This window comes from Neofelis nebulosa, chromosome X, assembly GCF_028018385.1.
Source record: "Neofelis nebulosa isolate mNeoNeb1 chromosome X, mNeoNeb1.pri, whole genome shotgun sequence".
Taxonomy (NCBI): domain Eukaryota; kingdom Metazoa; phylum Chordata; class Mammalia; order Carnivora; family Felidae; genus Neofelis; species Neofelis nebulosa.
Window position 1 is genome coordinate 110,301,390 of NC_080800.1, and position 23,665 is coordinate 110,325,054.

The 23,665-nt window shown below is 43.1% G+C and overlaps 1 protein-coding gene across 1 annotated transcript in view; it reads right to left on the reverse strand.

The window, feature by feature from the left end:
- GPC3 (glypican 3) overlaps positions 1-23,665 on the reverse strand; it is a 422,633-nt gene that overhangs the window by 125,726 nt on the left and 273,242 nt on the right. The window contains exons 4-5 of the mRNA XM_058714569.1: positions 17,469-17,602; positions 5,405-5,530 (exon numbers count right to left, since the gene is read on the reverse strand). Of these exons, the coding sequence (XP_058570552.1) occupies positions 5,405-5,530; positions 17,469-17,602 (260 nt within the window). The remainder of the gene's footprint in view (positions 1-5,404; positions 5,531-17,468; positions 17,603-23,665) is intronic.

A 23,665-nucleotide genomic window follows, 5' to 3' on the forward strand; every position in this document is an offset into this window, starting at 1 on the left:
CTAAAAACATTATGCTAAGTAAATGAGTCTATTTATATGGAACATCCAGAATAGGTAAATCCATAGAGACAGAAAGCGGACTGTTGGTTGCCATGGGCTGGGGGAAGCGGGGAATGGAGAATGACTGCTAATGAGGACAAGCTCTCTCTTTGGAGCGATGCAAAGGTCTTAAAACTAGACAGAGGTGGTGATTATACAACATCATGGATGTACGAAATGCCACTGAATTGTATACCTTACACAGGTTAATTTTATGTTATGTGAATTTCACCTCAATTACACACACGCGATCAATAAATAAGGAGGGGTAGAGCCTCTGTTTTGACACCGCTGAGGGGAACTCTCCCTGGACTGCTTCTCGTTAAGCTGTAAACTCCTCAGCAGCAGCAGGCACTGGATTCTACTTATCACTATGCCCCACAGGGCCCAGTGTATGAGAAGTGCTCAGTCTTTGTTGCAAGAACCTGAATGATCAGATGCTAAATGTACAGACAACATCGCATTTTTTTCAAACTAGCAGTTTTTGAACACGTGTAAGTTTAAGTAGCTCCTGTTACACTAATTTAAAGACAAACTTGATTAAACAGTACACTGGGGCTTACCTTCCAGAGGGTATCAAACCATCCGGAAGAAGAATGAAAATTTTAGTCCGTGATCCAGATATTTAGCCTCACAGTTCTCAAAGGGTGTGTGACGATGTATTTACTACGCTGCTTACTCTTCATACAGGTATTTTCAGCACCAGTGCAGGCAAAGCCTACGTTTACCTGTTAAGCCCAGGGTTAACGTACTCCCATGGGATCCTTTATGCTTCTCTTGGTCCCAGGGATTCTCTCACTGAAATTCTCCGTAGTTTGACAGAGGCAATTGTACGAAAGCTCTGCCTATACGACACATGGTAACTCAGATCGAAAGCGCGTACCTTCACATGAGCCAAGTTCACTAATTCCAAGATTTCTCTGCTAAATCCCAGAATCCAATGTTTACCTCAAGCCAAGATGGGGTGCGGGGTGGGTTGTGGTGGGGAGGTTATGAGGACAAATGGCAGCTTTATGTGGTACTCCGTCAGACTAGATCTGTGGAGACATTCTCTTCGTTCATGTTTTAATTGATTAGTTTCATAAGCGCCAACAATTGAAAGGATGTGAAATACGACCATATTTAGAGAAACAGTGCTTTGAACTCTTTAAAAGTTGAGTGGTCTATATGTACATGGGTAGAAGGAGGGTATAAATAGCTCTGACAACCCAGCTGACACGGATATTGATCCATATTTTCTTTAGTATCAATATGTTCCTTTTAATCAGGTGTCTCCACTGACAAGTCTCATTTCCCTTCAGGATCCTTGATTTTCATACATTTTCTTGACTGAGAGTAAAATACTTTGAAAGGAATATAAACCCAACCTGTAACTATAACAAGGTTACAACTGATTTGGCCATATGAAGTGGCAACTGTTACTTAAGACTAAACGAAATGAGAAATTCAAAGAAAAGCTCTGGAAAGACATTTTACTATCGATGAGATGTGCAGTGTGAAGTTAATCTTTATAAATGGTACAAATGGAGGGCACACATGTCCTCAGGCTACAGAACTCTGTACTACTAAATGTATATCCTTGAGTAATTTTTTTTTTTAAATCTAGTTTGACACTATTCCCTAGTCCAATCATCGCATTAGGTCAGTAATTTAAGTATAGGTTAATTATAACCTGAGGTTACTAACCAAGAGTTACTTCCTGGATTATATTACCCTTCTATCTGCAGATATGTTTGATTTCCTTACTTCCTTTCTCCCTCCCTCCCTCCCTCTCGACCTTCCTTCCTTCCTTCCTTCCTTCCCTCTTGCCCTCCCTCCCTAGATACCACCTATCAACAATAAAATTTGTTTTGAAACAACAGACTTTTCAGAAGGGGTTTGGAATAATAGCTTTTCTCGATACTATTTGTTTTATGTTATTATTTTGTTTGATACCATGAGATATTTAAAGCTAGCAAATTAAACAAAAAATACTTCAGTTAACAGAGTTCTTTTAATGGTGCAAAAGTTCATTTCACTAATTTTTAGGCTCGTTCAAATTTAGCAGGCTTTGGATTCCATCATTTGAGAGAAGAGGACTTTCTTGATTCTCGGGAAACATCCTTCATGAAAGTATACTGTGCATGAAGTAGTTTATATGAGCAAAATTCAATTTAAAAAAATCTCACCGCAGGGGTACCTGGGTGATTCAAGCGGTTAAGCGGCAGACTCTTGATCTCAGCCCAGGTCATGATCTTGCAGTTCGTAAGATGGAGCCCACCACGAGGCTCCATGCTGACAGTGTGCCGAGCCTGCTTCTGATTCTCTTTCCGCCCCTCCCCTGCTGATGTTCACTCTCTCTCAAAATGAATGAATGAACTTAGAAACATTTTTTTTTTTAATCCCACCAGGGCACCTGGGTGGCTTCATTGGTCGAGCATCTGCATCTGACTCTTGATTTCAACTCAGGTCATGAGCTCACGGTCATGGCACTGAGCCCCACGTTGGGCTCTGTGCTAAGCGTGGAGCCTGCTTGGGATTCCCTCTCTCTCTCTCTCTCTCTCTCTCTCTCTCTCTCTCTCTGCCCCTAACCTGCCTATGCGTGCTTGCTCTGTCTCTCTCCCTCAAAATAAATAAAAGAAACTTTGGGGGAAAAATACCACTAATTCAAAAAACACAGGCCAGGGAAGAAATTCTTTTGAATTAACTAAAACTGGATCATCTGATTTTGTTTTTCTTAAAGAGCAATAGGAGATACATCCATCAGTATTACAACATTTGGCCTTAAACAAACACAACAATAGAGAAACGGTATTAGCACCTGATATATAGTAGGTGCTCAAATATTTGTTAAATGAGTAAATAAATGAATACATTAACAAATAAATGTACTGTCAACTAAAATTTCTTCTTTAAGAACAGACCATGGTTAGGGGTGCCTGGGTGGCTTAGTCAGTTAAGCATCTGACTTGATTTTGGTTTAGGTCACGATCTCACCATTTGTGAGATCAAGCCCTGCACTGGGCTCTGTGCTGTCAGCGCAGAGCCTGGAGCCTGCTTCGGATTCTGTGTCTCCTTCTCTCTCTGCCCCTCCCCCACTCATGCTCTGTCTCTCTCTCTCTCTCTCAAAAATAAATAAATATTGGGGCGCCCGGGTGGCTCAGTTGGTTAAGCCTCTGACTTCGGCTCAGGTCATGATCTCACGGTTTGTGAGTTTGAGCCCCGTGTCAGGCTCTGTGCCGACAGCTCAGGGCCTGGAGCCCGCTTCAGATTCTGGGTCTCCCTCTCTCTCTGCCCCTCCCCCACTTGCACTCTGTCTCTCAAAATGAATAAACATTTAAAAAGTTTTTTTCAATAAATATTTTAAAAATAAAAAAAAAACCAGACCATAGTTAGAAGATATGCTGCTTAAAACAAATTAGTATTCAGGAATTGTTCATTTTTACCCTATTAGCATACCAGTGGGTAAGTCACTGGGATGGTTTCTCATGAAGCTTATGTAAGAACCACATATTTGACCTGTGGGCATTTTCTTTTTTTTAAAGATTATATTGTTTATACCTGTTTTAAAGCATCTGCTTTGTATAAAGCCAAATACCAATGGCTTTTCTCTGACACTTAAAAAAAATATGTCATAGCAGTTAAGTACATTTTCATGATTCTACTTAGAACCTGATGAGCTTTTAGGATGATAAATGTGCACGATTTCTCCGGAGTGGAGTGGATGCGTGGGGCCATTAGTCCCTGTAGCCCGATTCACGTTTGCTGGAGGCAAGTCGATCTCCCTGCAAGTTCAATGACTCATCCAGGGTGGCATGCAACTTCAGTCTCATTAGCACCTCATTCTCACTGTCCCAGGTCAGTAACACGGCTTAGTTGAGAAATAAGCGGGTTTTCAGGCATGTGCTTGGGAAGAGGAGAGGTGGAGGGGGAAGGGAGAAAGGGAGAAGGAACAGAAGAAACCTGGATTGGGCTTCTGGTATGTGCCAGCCGGCTAGGGACTTTACATTCATGACCTCACCTAATAGTTACAACAGCCCTGCGAGATGCCCTTCCCTTATGGAGGAGGACCTTGGGACTGTCTAGGTTAAGTGACTCACCCAAGGCCCCACGCGGTGAGTAGCGGGACAGAGATACAAACCCAAGTTCATCTGGCTCCAAAGCCTTCCTCTGTCCGTTACATTACATGGCTAATTCATTAGCCATTTAGCATCATGACCTGTCCTGATGTTGGTCCCCACTAGACTATAAGCTCCTCAAAGCAAGTAACTTGCCTGTCTTCACCCTCATATCCCTTGCACTAACTTGGTGCCTAACCCACAGGATCTCAAAACATAAATGTATGAATGAATGAATGAATGAATGAGAAAAAAACCCCACAGACTGCCAGAGCAGAAGGGCTCTAATCCAACCACCTCACTTTTTAGACGGGGAAACCAAGGTTCAGAGAGATTAAGTCACTTGCCCTAGATTAAGCAACTCTTTAGTAAAAGATTCAGAACCCGAGTTCAAGTATCTTCTGTATTCCCCCTTACAAGATGCTGCCACTTGGGACAGGTTTGGAAGTGTGTTCGTCAGCTCCACATGGTTTCCTAAGCATTCTCCCCCTCCTAATTTCCTCCCTTAATCCCAAACTGTTCCTTACACATGCGAAGCAAGGGAGGTTAGGAATGCCACGAGCCCACTAGAACGAAAGCTTCGCCGGGACAGGAAATTTTGCCTGGCTTGTTCACTTCAACATGACTGGCGCTTAGAAGGTGCTCAGTAAATATTTGCTGAATAAATATTCTTTCCTTTCCAGCGATGAGCAAATTCTTCATAGATGACAGATGTTAGCACAGATTCTATTAACACTCGGTGATCAACCATTTCAGCAAAACTGCTTGATGAAATGGCACTCCTCTTTCCCTCCCTATTCTTCTTTCCTCCGTCTTCGTCTATAAAGTGGGGGAAATAATGGCATTCATTCCAGAGGACTGGTGTAAGGACACAAAGAGTTAATACAGACAAGCACTTAGCGTGGCGCTTCATATGCCGTTAACTCTCACTAAATGATAGCCATTGGTATGTATGTGATTTCCTCAAACCCCTTAAACAAGGGTCCACATAATGAGGCGATGCAATAAGCCAAAGTTGTTTTATGCTGCACACCTTGTAAAATGTCCCTGAATGCACAGTTCTCTACATGCTTCCAAGTTTGTAAATTCGGTAAGGACTCTAGGTTACAGACAGCATCTGGCATGTCACAGATGCTCACGTGTATGTTTTTCCTAGAAGTTTTCTTCTGTAATTAATTAAGGCAGAGAGAAGACGTAACCAACCTTGAGATGAACATATAATGGTTCTTTCCCAAGTTCTGCTATATTTAACATTCAAAAAAGAGTACCTCTCCACGAGTTCTTGTCCATTCCAGCAAAGAGTGTCGTTTTCAGCCACAGGACTGTGGCTGCAGACGTAGCCAGGCAAAGCACTATAGAAGCTGATGAAAGATTTCAACTTCTGAATTAGTTCCCTGAAAGAAAAAGAAAACATCTGTGCATAAGAGGCAAGTAAACCCAGTATGAGAAAAGTTTAATTTCCTTATCAGCATGACAGAAAGGCTCTGCCAGGCTGATTAGAGCCATAAATGATTTTAAAAGACATTCTAGGCTACAAGGCCACAATTTAGTTTTAAAAAAAAATCAATAAAATGATATTAGGGAAAAAAAAAGTTGTTTGCCATATAAGGTGCCTCTCCTATCAGAAGGATGATTTAATTCCAACGTTCATTTTCTAGCACGTTCAGCTTCCATTGTTTGTTCAGAATGCTGTTACCTACATTCTCAAAGGTGCTGATTACAAAGCACACTGGAGCACTACATATCTTTCGGTTTCTGGGTGTAATTGAGTGCATTGATTGTAATTTACAATGCTATTACCCTAGAGATGGCCCCTTTCCATGCAGGCTCGGGCTAACAGTTGCAGATCACAATTGCAGGGTGCTCAGAGCACTGTAGGCGCTATGAAATTCTCCTGACAATATAGTCAGAGAAACTCACATCTGCTAGAGGAGGAAGGTTTCTTTGTTCTTTGTGTGTATATTGTGGTGCCCATGGGTGTGGGGGGGAGATAGGAGGGAGTGAATCCTAGTATGTTTTATTTATTTGCTTTGGCTTTTATTTTAAATATAAGACAAATTGTGTGTGTGTGTGTGCGTGTGTGTGTGTGTGTGTGAGAGAGAGACAGAGAGAGAGAGAGAGAGAGAGAGAGAGAGAGACAGGGAGGAGGAGGAGGAGAGAGTGAGCACATTATATATGCAAATATGTATCAATACACATACTCACATTACCCAGCAAAATTTCTGGCCTATTATTTTGTTTCAGATGTACAGGGACACACAAAATAAGGCGCTACAGACTGGAGAGAAGTGGATACGTTTATAAAGAAATATTAAAATATCTATACAATAGATGTCCGCTGGTAAACAAACAAAAATAAAATACTCCTTATTTTTCTAAAGCAGTGTTGTTGGTAGAAAGGAAGTTAAAGCATTCTTCGTAATCAAGGCTATCTTAAGTCTCTACTAAGTTTTTGGAGACTCTGGCCAGGGAATTTGCTGGCAGTGGAGTAATTATTCAATACTGTCTCCAAGCTAAGAATGGACTGGCCTGATATATAGGCCTCTGGAGGAGCCAGAGGCCTGAATCTCATTTGGACACTGGTGGGAGTCCTGAGCCCAGAAATGCCTTCTGGGGCTTGCTCTCCGATCTCGCCAAAAGAGGAAGACTGGTGGAAATTATTTTCTTGCATTTTTCCACTTTGCTACTATAAAACGATTCATTTCAACTGATGATTTGGAAGAGAGAGCATGCTTATAATACTCAGCACATCTTCACAAAGGCTAGGGGCACGGTAAAGCCAGGGTGATGGAAAGAACAGTGCGAGAAAGGGTACTGGGATATATAAAACTTCTGATACCCCAACAGTTGCCTCCTGCTATGCTCAAACCCCCTCGCAGCCTACTTCTGGGCACTGAACTCCATCACCTTCCAAAGTGAAGAGGCTCAATACAGGGCTCTGAAAATAAAAGTCAACATTATAGTTTCTAACAGGAAAAAGATGGGTTCAATTAACGCTAATAGGAGAGATGCTCTGTTTTACAAGGTAATAATACAGTTCCCAAGAGTGGAAACTGAAAGACTAAAGGCTGAGGCTGAGTAATCCCCCCCACTCCATGAGGAAATGGAATATGGTCATTAGTCTACGGAGGTGGGGGGGTGGGTGACGGCCTGCTCTTTAATGAAAGAGTTTCCCTTAGGCCTCCTCCTACCTCCAAACTCTCTCTGAGATAGCACATGGGAAGAAAAATTGAATTCATGGCAAAGCCTTCCAATTGAACTTCCCTAGAAGTTTAAAAAAAAAAAAAAAAAGGCTCTGAGCTTCTCCCCGCCCCTGAACCCTCACAGTTTCCCTGGATGATCATAAAGGTCACTGGCAAGTTGGAGAAGATTCACAGAGGGTCTGCCTAAATGTCAAGGGGATAAGGGGCTGCCATAAACATAAGACCTCCCACTTTCCAATGGAAGGATATTACTCGGTGGGGTCGAGATAAATGTCTACGAAAACCGCAAAGAATGTGAATAATGTGAACACAGTCTGGGTCATCAAATTCTAGAACTCAGGGGAATCTCTTTGAAACTTGAGCAAGGTAACTTGGGGACATAAAAGGCCATGCCATGTCATAGAGTACTCGTTACTGCCACAGGACATGCAGGATGGACCTAGGAAGAGATTGTGTTTTAAAAACTTGCTTGTGACTTAGTTATTTTGAATTTAGAGCACAGTTTCATTTAGTGACCGTGCTATAATGCTGGTTGTATTCTCAGAGCTATCCTGTAAAACCTGTTAGGAGTGGTAGGTAAGAGCACTGATTTTGGAGTCTGGCCCACATGAGTGTCGAATGCCAGCTACTCCCTTACTTACTTAGCAGTGAGACGTTAAGCAGATTCTAAACTCCTCTGGGGCTTAGTTTCCTTAACTGTAAAATGAAGCTAATGATAGGCTGCTATGATGACTACTTGGGACAATGCATGTAAAGGGTGTAGCATAGGACCTGGCACAAAGTAATCCCCCCATAACATTAATTGCTGCCAATATTACCATTACTATAAGCCTGTAGAATATAAATATTTAATGAAATATATATTATATTCCAGAAAGTATGCAAGGTAATTAAGATATTTTTCGCCTCCCAGATAACTATTTTTTTTATATGCACAAGATGAATAAATCCTTCATCTTTTGAGGTGGTTATTAATAAGCACAACCATGTTCTCTCCCCAAATATTTTTCCTGGGATTCTTCTTCAACGACCAACTGGCTATTGGGCTGGGTAAACCCCTGGACTAATCTGGGATAGCAGTTTGAATGGTCTTTGCCTGGTAAGATGAAGTCAAGTTAAACATCAATTAATCCTCAGGCAATGCAAATCAAAGTCACAGTGAGATATCACTTCACACCCACTAGGATGACTACATTAAAAAGGACAATAAAATAAAATAAAATAAAAAGGAGCGCAAGTGCTGGTGAAGATGTGGAGAAATTGGAACCCTCATATCGTGGGTGGGAATGCAAAATGGTGCCGCTGCTGTGGAAAACAGTTTGGTGGCTCCTCACAAAGACAAGTACAGGAGTTACCATATGACCCAGCAATTCCGCTCCTAGGCGTATACCCCAAAGAACTACAAATGAGTGCTCAAAGAAGTACATGTATATGCATGCTTATAGCAGTACTATTAGCGACAGCCAAAAGGCAGAACAAGACAGAGGTCCATCAACCGATGAATGGATAAACAAATACACAGTCCTTACAATGGAATATTATTTGGCTTTCAAGAGGAATCGAGTATTCATATATGCTGCAACATGGGGGAACCTCGAAAACATTATGCTAAGCGCGATAAGCCAATCATGGAAGACCGTGTATTATAGGATTCCATTTACATGAAATGTCTAGCATAGGCAAATCTATGGAGACAGAAGGTAGATTAGTGGTTGCTTCTTAGGGTTGGTGTGGGGAGATGAGGAGGGTTGAAGAATGATAGCTAAAGGGCATGGGACTTCTTTTTGAGGTGCTGAAAATGTTTTAAAGTTGATTGTGGATTGTGGTGAGGGTTGTACAACTCTGTGACTATACTAAAAACAGTTGAATTATATACTTTAAATGGATGAACTGTATGTTATCCCAGCTTTATTGAGATATAACCCCCCAAAAAGGGTTGAGAAGAGGTGAGCTACATCTCAGAGGAAAAGAGGCTTGTCTCCTAGGAGGAGCAATGCCCACTGGGGCAATGGAAGGAGCCAGATGTGCATGGGCATGAACTAAGAGCATGAGTGAGGAGGGAGAAAAGAAATTTGCAGGAGCTGTAAACAATGGTTAAAATGTATTTCTTCCTTCATTTTTAAAAATAAGGCCTGTTGGCGGGGCACCTGGGTGGCTCAGTCGGTTACTCATCTAACTCTTTTTTTTTTTTTTTTTTTATTTATTCTTGAGAGAGAGAGAGAGAGTGGAGGAGGGGCAGAGAGAGAGAGAGAGAGAGAGAGGGAGAAGGAGAAGGAGAAGGAGACACAGAATCCGAAGCAGGCTCCAGGTTCTGAGCTGTGAGTACAGAGCCCAAGCAGGGCTCAAACCCACGAACCGTGAGATCATGACCTGAGTCGAAGTCAGATGCTTAACCGACTGAGCCACCCAGGCGCCCCTGCATCTAACTCTTGGTTTCAGCTCAGGTCATGATCTCACCATTCATGTGCTCGAGCCCCGTGTCGGGCTCTACGCTGACAGTGCAGAGCCTGCTTGGGATTCTCTCTGTCCTCTCTCTTTGCCCCTCCCCCACTCTCTCTCTCAAAATAAATAAATAAACATTAAAAAAATAAGGTCTATTGGTTTTCTTTCTCATTGTAAAAGACATAGGGGCGCCTGGGTGGCGCAGTCGGTTAAGCGTCCAACTTCAGCCAGGTCACAATCTCACAGTCCGTGAGTTCGAGCCCCGCGTCAGGCTCTGGGCTGATGGCTCGGAGCCTGGAGCCTGTTTCCGATTCTGTGTCTCCCTCTCTCTCTGCCCCTCCCCCGTTCATGCTCTGTCTCTCTCTGTCCCAAAAATAAATAAAAAATGTTGAAAAAAAAATTAAAAAAAAAAAAAAAAAGACATATATGCTCACTATGGAGAATTTAGAAAACACAGAAAGATAAAAGGAAAAAAAAATCCTATTCGTAGTCTTACCAGCCACAGATAATCACTACTAATATTTGGATGTACTTCCTTCTAGACTTGTCTCTCCAGTAAAGTTTCATGCTTTTTTTCCCTAAAACTGTTCTTTTTTAAAAAAAAAATTAAGATTATTTATTTTCAGAGAGAAGGAGAGAGCATGAGCAGGGGAGGGGCTGAGAGAGAGAGAAAGACAGAATCCCAAGCAGGCTCCATGCTGCCAGTGCAGAGTACGACGTGGGGCTCGAACTCATGAACTGTGAGATCATGACCTGAGCTGAGATCAAGAGTTGGATGCTTAACTGACTGCACCACTCATGCACCCCACCGTAAAACCTACTCTTGATAGACTTGTTCGCAGATTTCTTTTTGGTTCTTGGTGTGTACTATTCACACTAGAATCCATGGTGCATTTGATTAGAAAACAATCTGAGAGGGGCACCTGGGTGGCTCAGTCGGTTAAGCGTCCGACTTCAGCTCAGGTCATGATCTCACGGTTTGTGGGTTCGAGCCCCGTGATGGACTCTGTGCTGGCAGCTCAGAGCCTGGAGCCCGTTTCGGATTCTGTGTCTCCCTCTTTCTCTGCCCATCCCCCACTCATGCCCTGTCTCTTTCTCTCTCTCTCTCTTCCTCTCTGTCTCAAAAATAAACATTAAAAAAAAAAAAACCAATCCGAGACTAATGGAACAATTGCAGGCTCTCAAGTAATTCCCAGGGCTTCTGGGGTGAGGCAGTGTCCCCCTTTGGGAGAGCAGAGAGCAGGGCTCCAGCCCATCTAGCCAACTGGCCAATACCTTTGAGTCCCCCAGTATAGTGTGGCGGTACCTTGGGGCAGGCCATTCCTTCATGTAAAACCTTCTTCTACACATGGTGGGGAAATAAACCTTTGGGCTCCAAAAGAAACTGGGATTTTAAAAAATAAATCCACACATGCTATTTTGTAGAAGAAAGACTTTCTAAACTGTTGGAGAGTTAATGAGTTTTTCAAAAGAGAGCGACAACAGGTGATAATGTCCTCTGACACCACAGCCCTGAAAGCAGCAGAGTGTGACAGGGGCAGTTTACCTCCTGCTGAGTTTACTGGGCCTCTCTCATTTCCCCTCCTCTTTGTCACTCATTCCTAAACTCGATCTGGCATGGGAATTAAGGGTGTTTTACTTTTTTCTTTTAAAAAGGCTTCATTCCTCTGCTTATAATTTTAAAAGGAGGCAAGGTAAAGATCTCCATTTCTCTCTTTAAAAGAAAGCTACCTGGAACGAAATTAGGTGACATATTAATTAGCCATGTATGACTCCGTCCAGATTTTTCTTTGTGCTAGGAGCCCATGGCAGATAACAAAAGAACCTCCACCCATGAACGAAGGCAGTCAGCTCAACTGAATTGTCTCTAAAAAAAAAAAAGTATGGACAATTAGTTGCCCAGGATGGGAAAAGCAATTTGATTGAAGGAAATGTTCTTCAATTCCAATTCTACTTTATTCTAATACGTGCAGGCCAAACATACCACTCGACATGGAAAGAGTAAAGCCTAGGGCTCACTTAGGTCAAACCCAACACTTGCTTACAGCAGCCTGCTCGGGGGGCAAAAAAAAAAAAAAAAAAAAGTCTCTTCATAGAGCTTTCCATTCAGGGTGTTAAATGTGGAACGAAAGGGCAGGGCCCCTTTGCATGCACGAGCCATTTTGAAATATTGCGGGCCGGGTGCACGTGATCTTCCCTGGAGGGCTCCCACTGTCCTCAAGACGAGCGTCCCCTTCTGCAGTCTGGGGGAGGGGATTCCCTTGGCTGTCTTGTAGTGATTTGCTTGGGCGGGCATCAAAGCAGCACTAATTGGAAACCACTACAAGTAAAAACAGCCTTTCATCCCTGACTGCAGATCCTGAACTTTCCTCCTTTATCATTAAGGTTCTTGTTTTCTTAATATAAAGTAATAGGAGCTCATTATTTTCTTTTTTGAAAAGCAGCTGAAAACCCAGAAAAGCACATAAACTAAAATAATTATAATTGGAGTGATGCAGGATCGTGTTTAATTCTGTGGCAGAGAACCTTTCACAGTCTGAACCCCAACTGTTAACTTTCTACCATTCCAAAGATTAGCCCGTACTTTTTTCTCAGGCTGTTCCCTTTGCCTGGAAGGCCCTCTTTTCCCTCCCCCATCTGCTGAATTTCTAAGCTTCCGCCAAGGCCCGGCTCAAAAGTTACCTTCTCCAAGAAGCCTTTCTCGACTTTTACAGGAGAGCCGCTAATTCCCCCAGCTGCGGTGCTGCCATACTTTTGGACACAGCTCTGCTATGACATTAGCCCGCAGTGTATGGAAATGATTTGTGTGTCTCCCCCTAACTAGGCTAGAAGCTCCTCCTATTCACCAGAGTCTAATCCGTACACAATGCTTAGCCTATAGATGGTGTTGACAAATGCTGAAAGAAGCAGGGCCCTATTTAGGGCAGAATGACTTGTACCAGAGCCGAGACTCGTTGATTCACTCAGGACATACTTTGTTGTTTTGTTCAGAGGGTGGAAGGCACCACTGAGCTTACAAAACTGCCTAGCCAAACCAGAGCAGCGGTCGGAGAGAGAGTGGGAGTAAGCATTGATTTTGGACCAGGGAGCTGAGATCAGCTTTTGTTCTTTTCTTTCTAGGTCATTTACTAGTGTCACCTAATCCATTGCCCCTTTAGACCAAGTCAGAGGGGGAGAGGAGGAGGGGCCGTGCAGGAAGGGGAAGGGTGGGAGACACAGATGTAATTTCACAAGGGTGGAGGGACCGTGTGACTTTCTCACACGGTGGCGGTTGGGCCAGCAGCTTGGTATACAGGGGCAGGATGGACTGTTTCACTAGAGATTTGGGGCTTGGAAAAAGGGCAGATGTGGCTCACGCATTCGACCAAACTTGATCGGGCTACGCGAATGACAAAGCAAACATCATATGGGAAGTAACGAAAGAGACATTCAAGTGGGCAAAGGCTGACGTCTGAGAAGCGTTGAAGACCCAGAGCTGGAAAGGACTATGGAAATCACATTTCTTCTTTTCTGATTGCTACTTGTGCCTCTTGTCCTATCCTGTTTTAAATGTGATGACAGATATTTTCAATATTTCCACCTTAACGGAACACTGAATCCCATCCACAGGCCACCAGTTGAGTATCACGCTGCCTTTAAATTGAACTGTGCCATTTCTAAGATTAGTTGTGTGTTGCAAACTACCCAGTTGGGGGCAGGCAAAACAAACAGATGACTTCTGAATGCTACCAAAGGAATCCTGCATCTCTTTGTGTGTTGTTATTTTAATAAGGCAAAGGGCTTTTCAACTCATAATCAGATTCAGAAAGCTTGCTCGCAGCCTCCACGGACTGAATGCTACAATGGGTGTCAGGGGTGCTAGAGGCACATATATTTTTTTGGACAGTGTGAAATCCTGTGCAGAACATACTGAGAAATTTACAGAGGTGCAAACACTCTTCCAAAACAAACCCTCCTAATAACATCAGATCGCAGGGGCCAGGGCATTGAGCAAGAGATCTTCTAATCCCCAACTCTCCCCTCTCCCTGAGAGGGTCTACAGTGCCTACTGGAGGGAGATAAATGAAATCAGACATTCTCCTCTTGTTTTGCTTTCTTATTCTGCCAGGGAATTCAAGAAGAACGGCTCCAACTCGGAGAAGCATCAGAGGACAGGTTCATGTTCCCAACACCCAAAGGAGTCCTGCCTGACCACCACTTACTCAAGCCTACAGGCTTTGTAGTATTTTTACCATCTTTTCTTTCCTTTGGGGTTAGCAACAATCTAAACAAAGTGCCCAATCTGGGTGCCCGGCCAAGAGCCCATTCATCACTTTCATTCTTCCCTGGAGGAATCAGTACCATAGAGCCCTCTCTGGTAAGGCAATAGGGAATGGGTCCCACAGAGCCCAAGACAGAGGCCATGGCACAGGGGCCTTGATAAAGTAAGACCTCCCACTTACTCATAAACGTGTCTAGGTTGACAGGGTAGTCTCAAAATGGGGCCAGGTCGGTGTATTTAGTTTGAACAAGTTCTGCGTGTGATTCTGTTACAAATTCATACACCACCCTCTCCGTGAAGGCCCACTCCTGACTCCCTGGGCAGAGGCTCTTTGTTCCTATAGGTTGCGTCTAGGGATAGACTCCGAAGATTCTTTTGCGTTTATAAAACTTGTTTGGAATTATTTGCATTTAAGTCTGTTTCCACATTAGACTGCTTTGGAGAGTTGAGACTGTGTCTTGATTTTCGATGCCCAGCACACATTCTGGCACATAATAGGCACTTCCTAAATTTCTGCTCAAATGAAGCAATATATATAAAGTACATATTGTCGTATACTATTATACAAATATAAACATATTACATTATATTACATTTGTAATATATAGATATAATTTATAATTTAAAAATTCCACTTATTTATTTTATTTCTTTTTTAAAAGATTTTATTTTTAGGGCGCCTGAGTGGCTCAATCGGTTAAGCGTCTGACTCTTGATTTCGGCTCAGGTCATGATCTCACAGTTCGTGAGTTTGAGCCTTGCATTGGGCTCTGTGCTGACAGTGTGGAGCCTGCTAGGGATTCGCTCTGTCTCCCTCTCTCTCTGCCCGCCCCTCTCCCGCTTGTGCTCTCTCTCTCTCTCAAAATAAAGAAGCATTTAAATATATATACAATAGGATATCATTTTTTTCACTTCAGTCCAACATGCAAGGGGCTTCCCCTAGTTAAAGATCAAAGACTGAGGTTAATTTCTCAGGTGGTTTGGGCAGAGAGTAAAAGCAACGGAGAACAATGGACAAAGTCAAGTCAGGGTTACAGAAGGTCTGGAGAAATGACCAAATGTTGTCTTCCCAGAAAGACAAAAACCTCCCAAAGAAACCCTATGGTATAGGGAAATGGCTGTCAAATATTTTGGGGCCAGGACCCCTGTGGTGGTTTTTAAATATGTCCGCAAATTCTTTGATACTCCTTCCTTCAAGAGGTGGAATTTAATTTCCCTTCCCTTGAGAGTGCACTAGAATTGGTAACTCACTTCTAACAAATTGATGTCAGAATAGATGGCATGTCACTTCGCAGACTAGGTCAGAAAAGACATCACAGCTTTCTGCTTGCTCTCTTCCACGGATCGCGTATTCTGGGGAAGCCAGCAGCTGTGTCATGGGGACACTCGCGAGGCCCATGTGGTGAGGAAATGAGGCCTCCTTTCAAAAACCAGCACTAACTTGGCTAAAATGTGTAAGTGAGCCTCCCTGCAAGGAGATCCTCCAGCCTAGTCAACACTTCATATGACTGCAGCCCCAGAAACTGACCGAGATTTCTTTAGAGACTGAGAACTACCCAGCGAAGCTGTTCCCAAATTCCTGACAGAAACTGTGAGGTTAATAAATGTTTGTTGCTCTATATAGCTGTTTGTTTGTATACTATACATTTGATATTTATTGCCTAGAAATTAAAACTCAGGAAGATTTTATTTATTTATTTATTATAAACCAACAATGAGCCATTATATGTTAATGTAAATAGCACTTATGAAAAAAAATGGTGAGAAAGTGATACCATTTTTGCATTTTTACAGAATATCTTTAGCCTGGCTTAACAGGAGACAGCTAAATTCTCCCAGTGGCTCCCACATTCAGTCTGTGGCAGTGCACTGTTTTGGTTGAAGTATATGAACAAAACCCCGCTTCACATGGATATGGATTTAGCAAAAGGAGAACCTCACAGACTCCCTGAAAGCATCTCTGGGACTTCCTGGGTCCCTGAATCACAATTTCAAACTGCTGCTACAGGGAAACTAGAAATCTATTAGGTTGGAAGTCAACAAAAGAGAAGAAAATGGGATTTCTGAAATGCTCCTGGTGGGGGGACTCTCTCTTGTCACATTCCAAACTGGATCATATAAGACGAAGAATTATTACTTCCCAAACTCCTGTAGTAAATGGATATGAATGGAATAATCTAGCTCACATCTAAGCTGTTGCTTATTTCATCTCTTAATTTCCATCTCTTAATTTTTCAGTGTCTCCCAATTCCCTCAAAGTTATCAGGAAGCAGAACTCATAGCTAGCTATTCTTGAGTCAGTGGCAGCGTGGGCGACATGTGCAGTCCTTTCTGGAAGGCAGTTCTCCCAGATTTGTGTTAGGAGTCCCATCCGGTGTCTACTCCTAATTTGTAACCATGAAGCTAGAACATGGAAGGAGGGAATCGCGGTAAAGGAGGAGGAATGAAGAGAACGAAGAGAATTTATGAATGAAGGAATGAAGAGAAGTTAGTCCCTTGACTGCTGTCTTAAGAAATAGAAACAGAATCCTTCATTTTATTTATTTTTTAATTAAAAGACGTTTTAATGTTTATTTATTTTTGAGAGAGAAAGAGAGAGGGAGCTGGGGAGCGGCTGAGAGAGAGGAGAATAGAGGATCTGAAACAGGCTCCATCCGGTCAGCACAGAGCCCGATGCGAGGCTCAACCTCACCAACCACAAGATCATGACCTAAGCCAAAGTCAGAAGCTTAACCAACTGAGCCGCCCAGGCATCCCTGTATTTTTTTTACGGTATATTTATTTATTTTTGAGAGAGAGAGAGAACGTGAGAGAGAGCAGAGGAGGGAGGGGCAGAGAGAGAGAGAGAGAGAATCTCAAGCGCTGACAGTGTGGAGCCTGATGGGGGGCTTGATCCCAATGACCATGAGATCGTGACCTGAGCCGAAATCAAGAGTTGGACACTCAACCGACTGAGCCACCCAGGTGCCCCGTGAATCCTTAATTTTACATACTTAAAAGAATGGATATAGAATGCACAGTATGTGTATACACGTGAGTGTGTCTTGTCAGTTTCTCTCTGGTCAACTTGACCTGGAGTCACCGTTAATACCAGGAAAGTCATAAATGAAGCCATAAAGTTGTGAGACCAGATCATAAGCAGAAAATGTTTTGTTTCGTCAATAAATGCCTTGAATAGAGAGGTCCATTCCACCTGTGTGGCTGTACTGGATATTTACATATGGTAACTTTACATTTAAATATGGCTTACATATAATACAGTATCTTTTCTCTTTAACATTGACAAATGGTAGAATTTAATTAATCAAATGCTCTACTCAGAAGAACTAAATAATGTGTATTTAAGAAGCTTCACTCCAAAGGCTTTTGACCTTAAAGCACAATTGCTAATTGTATGCTGAAATAGAGGAAAAAAATCCCTCTCACCTTCTTCGGCTGGATAAGGTTTCTTCATGTTCTACATGAGCAACTTTTAATACCTTCTTGTCAATAAACAGATCTTCAGGATAATAAGCAGATCTATATTGGCGCTGTTGAGAATGGGCACATAACTTGCCAATCTGAAAAAGAAATGCAATATAATTATATGATACTTTCACAGATATGAGAGTAGAAACAAATTCTGAAATGCACTTCAATTTCTTCCCCAATTTCTTTTTAAAGAGCAGAACGAAGCTATTACTAGAGTCAAAAAAGGTGATACGCTTTTAAGGCAAAGAGCCCATTTGTGGAAAAGGAGGCCAAAGAGTGTGGTAGTGGGCTCTGAGCAGAGCCTATTCAAAGATTTCCTAAGATGAAAAACGCTTTTCCTCTATAGTGAAGTACACATTTGAGAGGACCCTCTACACAGGACTTGCGCTACTGACGCCTGTCAATGGCACTCGGTATTTATTCGTATGAAGAAGGTTCACAGATGGGAATTGCAAAGCTTAGGAGAAACTGGTGTGGGAGATGAGAGGGTGTTACAACACAGCCTCCATGCAGAGTGTTCCAACTCTTGGGAGCATTTTGTTATAAGACCCAAGGGGGGATATTCGGAAAAATGTCAATGTAGTTGTTCTTGTGACTTTCCTAAAAACACCCAAGGGAAGGAAGAAGGCAAGGCAACTATCCATAGCCAGTGTCGTCAGCTACGAATCACGTATCACTGACTAAGCCCAGGACTGAGAGTACCATGAGATCACAGGTGCTCAAGAAAGTCCACCTTCTCTCCTCCTTTCTTCCCTCTTTTTCCCTGCCTTCCTTTCTCTATCCATTCATTTGTTCATTCCAAAGTACTTATTGGATGCCTCCTTCTAAAGCTTAGTTCTGAATGATGTGGTTCGATTGTTTATAGATTTCTATTTTTTTTTTCATTTTCAGACAAATGCCTAAATGAACTTCTGTATTAAAGAAGTATGCATTAACATGTCTCCCTTATGCCAGACACTAAGCTAAAAGTTATCACCCTCATCTTACAGGTAAAGAAAGTGAGGTTCAGGAAGGTTAAGTTACTTGCCCGCAGCAAACAGGTAGTGAATTCATTCATTGTGTGACTTCAAAGCTTATACAATGTCACCTCCCTAGAAGATGATCTTGCTTTCCAGTTCTTCCACTCTCCATTTTTTTAAGTTTATTTATTTTCAGAGAGAAAGAGAGCATGAGGGAAGGAAGAACAGAGACAGAGAGAGACAGAATCCTAAGCAGATTCTGTACTATCAGCGCAGAGCCCGATGTGGGGCTGGAACTCATGAACCATGAGATCATGACCTGAGCCAGTTGGCCGCTTAACTGACTGAGCCACCCAGGCACCCCTCTCTATATTAAAAAAAAATTTTTTAATGTTTATTTACTTTTGAGAGAGACAGAGAGACAGAGCCTGAGTGCGGGAGGGGCAGAGAGAGAGGAGGAGACACAGAATCGGAAGCAGGCTCCGGGCTCTGAGCTGTCAGCACAGAGCCTGACGTGGGGCTCAAACTCACAAGCCACGAGATCATGACCTGAACCAAAGATCAGGACACTTAACCGACTGAGCCACCCAGGCACCCCTCTATATTTTCTTTTTTTCAAAGGAATTCCCGGTCCTCCAAAACATAGCCAAACGTAGCCAAGGTGAATATACAGATTGTATACTCTAGGAAATATTTTAGAAACACCTAGTGAAGACCGAGGTTATACCTTTGTCACTTCTGTACCTCCATGGAATTCAGATTGAATTTTGCACACTGTTAGGCTCTCAGTAAAGGCAAATTAATTGAAACAAATTGAACGGAAGTCCTAGTTATCAGGTCTGGCACACCATTCTACTGATAGGCCATGGGCTGTGTGTGGTAATCTGTTTCTGGATTTCTCAAGATGGCCCTGACAACATTTACTAAGCTATCTAGATCTTTATAAAAGCATAAATGGCATTTAGTTCGTATAGCTTTGGAAAGTTTTCCATACGTACATAAATTCTTGAATTAGAAACAAAATCTAGGGGTGCCTGGGTGGCTCAGTCGGTTAAGCGTCCGATCTGGCAGTTCATGAGTTCGAGCCCCACATCAGGCTCTGTGCTGACAGCTCGGAGCCTGGACCCTGCTTCAGATTGGGTCTCCCTCTCTCTCTGCCCCTCCCCCACGTGTGCTCTGTCTCTCTCTCTCAAAAATAAATAAATGTAGGAAAAAAAATTTTTTTTAAAGAAACAAGATCTAAAGCCAGCAGTAGCATCACCTCCATTGATGAAGGACAGCACCTATAGTCAGACCAGGTATTTTCAATCGTCTAATCTTAACAGGAAAGAGACAAAAGTTGCAGACACTTCGAAACACTCTGTTTGGCTGTGCAATGTATGATACTGAATTTTGCAGATGTGTTTATGGAATGCTATTTGACTTGGGCTGATATGAACTTCATATGAAGAATCTGTATTCTCTGAGTTTGCCCTAATTGGTAGCAGTCTGGTAGGTTGCTTTAGGCTAGGGGGCTGCCTGGCTGGACTGGGCAGTTCAGTCCCAATTGCTTCCAAAGCTTGTAAAGCAGACACAAATAACTGAGGCCAGACTGTGCACCCTAAAACTATGTTCGGAGAGATATACATGTTTACTTTGTTACATTACTGGTGAACATTCGTAGAACAAAACCTTGATTTTCTTTCCCTAAGTATCTATTTATTACTCCGCGAATATACATCAGTGTGAGAATCTATTTCACCAGGATCAAAGTACTCTTAGCACATTCAGGAGCACAGGACACGTTCTTTTGACCGACACCTGCTCCCAATCCAGCGCTGAAATCAAAATCTTTCACACATCTTCCATGGTAGCTCGTCTACTCACAAACCACAGCTGTGAAACCTGCTTCCCCATTGAAAGTCTGCCCTTTGTATCAGTGAATGCTAATTGGGCCACGGCAAGACTTTCAAGTTTCGAACCCCCCTCCCACCCTACTGGAAAGGGGTGCAGCTGAGGCAAAAGTAGGAAGGTTAAGAACAAATGAGATTGTAGCCAGTGTGACCTTCCTTCGCAAGCCACCCAATGTGGTATTATCAGGAGGGCTTCCCAAGGCTCCGTGTGGGGTAAGGGGCAAACAATGATGTCCTGCCAATGCCCCCCCCCACCCCCCATCTGAAATCTGCCACATCTTATCAGACAGGCTGTATTTTCTTCCACAAATCTACCATGACACAAATTCTTCTCATATACAAAGCATTTGTCAAATGTAGACCGCCCCCCCTCTGGGCTCTTCTCCGCACATCTTTCACCTCCACACCGTGTGAACTGTAGGTGAATGTTACGAGCTCATTTTGTGAAGGGGACGCAAAAAGAAACCTTAATTTACAAAGAGACGAAGTAGTCACATTAAAGAGGTCCTTTCAGCCTCCCCCTCGGGCAACATCAGGCTATGCTAGGAGACCTGGGTCTGACTCTACAGCCGCACTTGCTGAAGAAGCACCAGCCTCCCAAGTGGCATTTTAGGACTCAGTAGCCTGCCCAGGACTTTTAGGCTCTTAAATAAACAGCGCAATCCAATTTCCTTTCACTGACTAATGTCCCTGGTCAAAGATGCTGCTATCTTGAAGTTTCGTTAGTTGGAGGGAATTTATTGGAGAGGGGAGTGTCTCTACCAATAGACCTGGGATAGAAAACCCTTTCGTTTTCCATGAACTGTGATTCCTAATGGTGCCTTTATTCACGTGCCAGAACCTGTGGCAGGGAAAGCAAGAGCGCTCTGAAGTGTTACAAGACTTGAAACATAAGAAGACCAGGCCTCTGACCATATCTAGGCCAGAAGGTCATCCTACTAAGCTTAGCATTCATTCTTTTCTAACCAGGGTCCAGAAGCACTGGCTTTGTAGATGCATGAGGAGAATACACCACTAGGGCCCAGCAAGGTATAGTGAAAAGCCCAGTAGACTAGGCATCAAGAGAACATGGGGCGCCTGGGTGGCTCAGCTGGTTAAGCGTCTGACTTCGGCTCAGGTCACGATCTCACTGTTTGTGGGTTTGAGCCCCGTATCGGGCTCTGTGCTAACAGCTCACGGCCCGGAGCCTGCTTCGGATTCTGTGTCTCCCTCTCTCTCTGCCCCTCTCTCCGGCTCGCACTCTGTCTCTCTCTCAAAAATAAATAAAACGTTTTAAAACAAGGGGGGGAACTGGCCTACAACCCCACTTCTACCTGTCATCCACAACAGGACTTCGTTTTGACCCAGCCCACAGCTTCACTCCACCTGTAACTGTGGCCTCATGCAAAAAAAAAAAAAAAAAAAAAGATATGATATGTGAAGCAAGTGCCATATTTGATTCTGAATTCCTTTGAATAGGTGAAAACGACTTTTCAAGTACAGTATGTCACCAAAGATTTTGAAACCACATAAAGCATTTGGTTTGATGCAATTCACACAGGCTCCCCATAACTGACATGTCAAGAAATGCAAATAACCCATTGGTTAAAATCTAAATGTACTGATTCTCAGGCCCCATTTGCTGTTGGTTCCGGAGACTCTCGGGTGACAAAAAAACTCATGCTTGATCTTTCCCTCTGAGTGGCTCAGCAGAGAAAGTCTACATTGTAAATTTCTCAACAATACCAATACCTCACATTTGTAACATAATACCTTACCCAGCCTAGTGCCTCAGTAATACTTTCTACATCCATTCTCTGTTCTCAGCAGTGAGTTCTGCAACAACCGTCTACAGCAGAGCAGATATGATTGACCCCCTTTTCAGAGATAAGGAAACTGAAGCTCACAACAGTTAAGGAACTGAAGAAAAGTCACAGTGGTAGTAAATGGCAGAGCTAGGACTTGAACCCACATCTGTCTGACTCCAAAATCTAAATTTATTTGTTTTATTTTTAAGTTATCATTTTTAATTTGTGAATGTTTATTTTTGAGAGAGAGATAGAGTTCGAGTGGGGGAGGGGCAGAGAGAGGGAAACACAGAATCGGAAGCAGGTTCCGGGCTCCGAGCTGTCAGCACGGAACCCGACATGCGCTCGAACTCACCAACCACAAGCTCATGACCCAAGCCAAAGTCGGACACCTAACTGACTGAGCCACCCAGGTGCCCCCTAAGTTTATTTTGAAAAGAGTTTCTTTTTAAGTAATTTCTACACCCAACGTGGGACTCAGACTTCAACCCTGAGATCAAGAGTTGCATGCTCCACCGACTGACCAGCCGGGTGCCCAAGTTTTCGTTTTTGATTTTTCCCTCGATGCCATAGATTTCTGTCAAGATGACAGGCTCTGGGGCTTCCCGGTATTGAGTGTGGCTCAGCTTTGTAGTCCTTTGGACATCCCACCCATAAACGGAGAAAAGTGATGATTATGAAGAATTCAAAAACATATTTTAAAGAAGGGCTACTGATTAAAGATAAGCTGAAAACTGACATCCAATCTCAACCTAAGTTTCAGGCAGTATTTCTAGTGGAGTGATTTAAACTCTTTGGCCTGCCAGGTAAGAGTCTATTAATAGCCATACTAAAACACTGGATGTCCAGTTCTGTGGGAGATGCGGTTCCTAATTGTGTCCAGCCTGTGCTTGCTGCTTGAAGGATGTCCCTGGACCCTGACTAAAGTCAGACTCTTGGATTGGCTACAAAATCTATAATTCCTATGGTATAAACCAGGTCTAGTCTGATGACTGGCCCGAGTGTATTCCTTACAGTTTCCCCCAAATGGAGATTCCAGGTTGATCCTATGGCTACAAAAATGCAACAGGTTTAAGTCTTTAGCTGTAATACCCTAAAAGATGAGCAAATGGGGAAGGGGGTGCAAATACATTAAAGAGTATCTCCAACTCTCTCCCACTCTTTTTTTAATGTTTATTGATTCATTTCTAAGAGAGAGAGGGAGGGAGAGAGAGAGCAAGTGGGGGAGGGGTGGAGAGAGAGGGGGGACAGAGGATCCAAAGCAGGTTCTGTGCTGACAGCAGTGAGCCCCATGTGGGGCTTGAACTCATGAACTGTGAGATCATGACCTGAGCCAAAGTCAGACACTCAACCACCCAGGCTCCCCATGCCTCTCTCCCACTTTTAACTAACCCTAACAGATGTATTTTGCTCTCAGTTGTAAAAAATCAGATGAAGGAAAGGCTTTACATTTATTTTTTCAAAGTAAACTTTATGGCGAAAGTGGCACTCAAACTCACGACCCCAAGATCAAG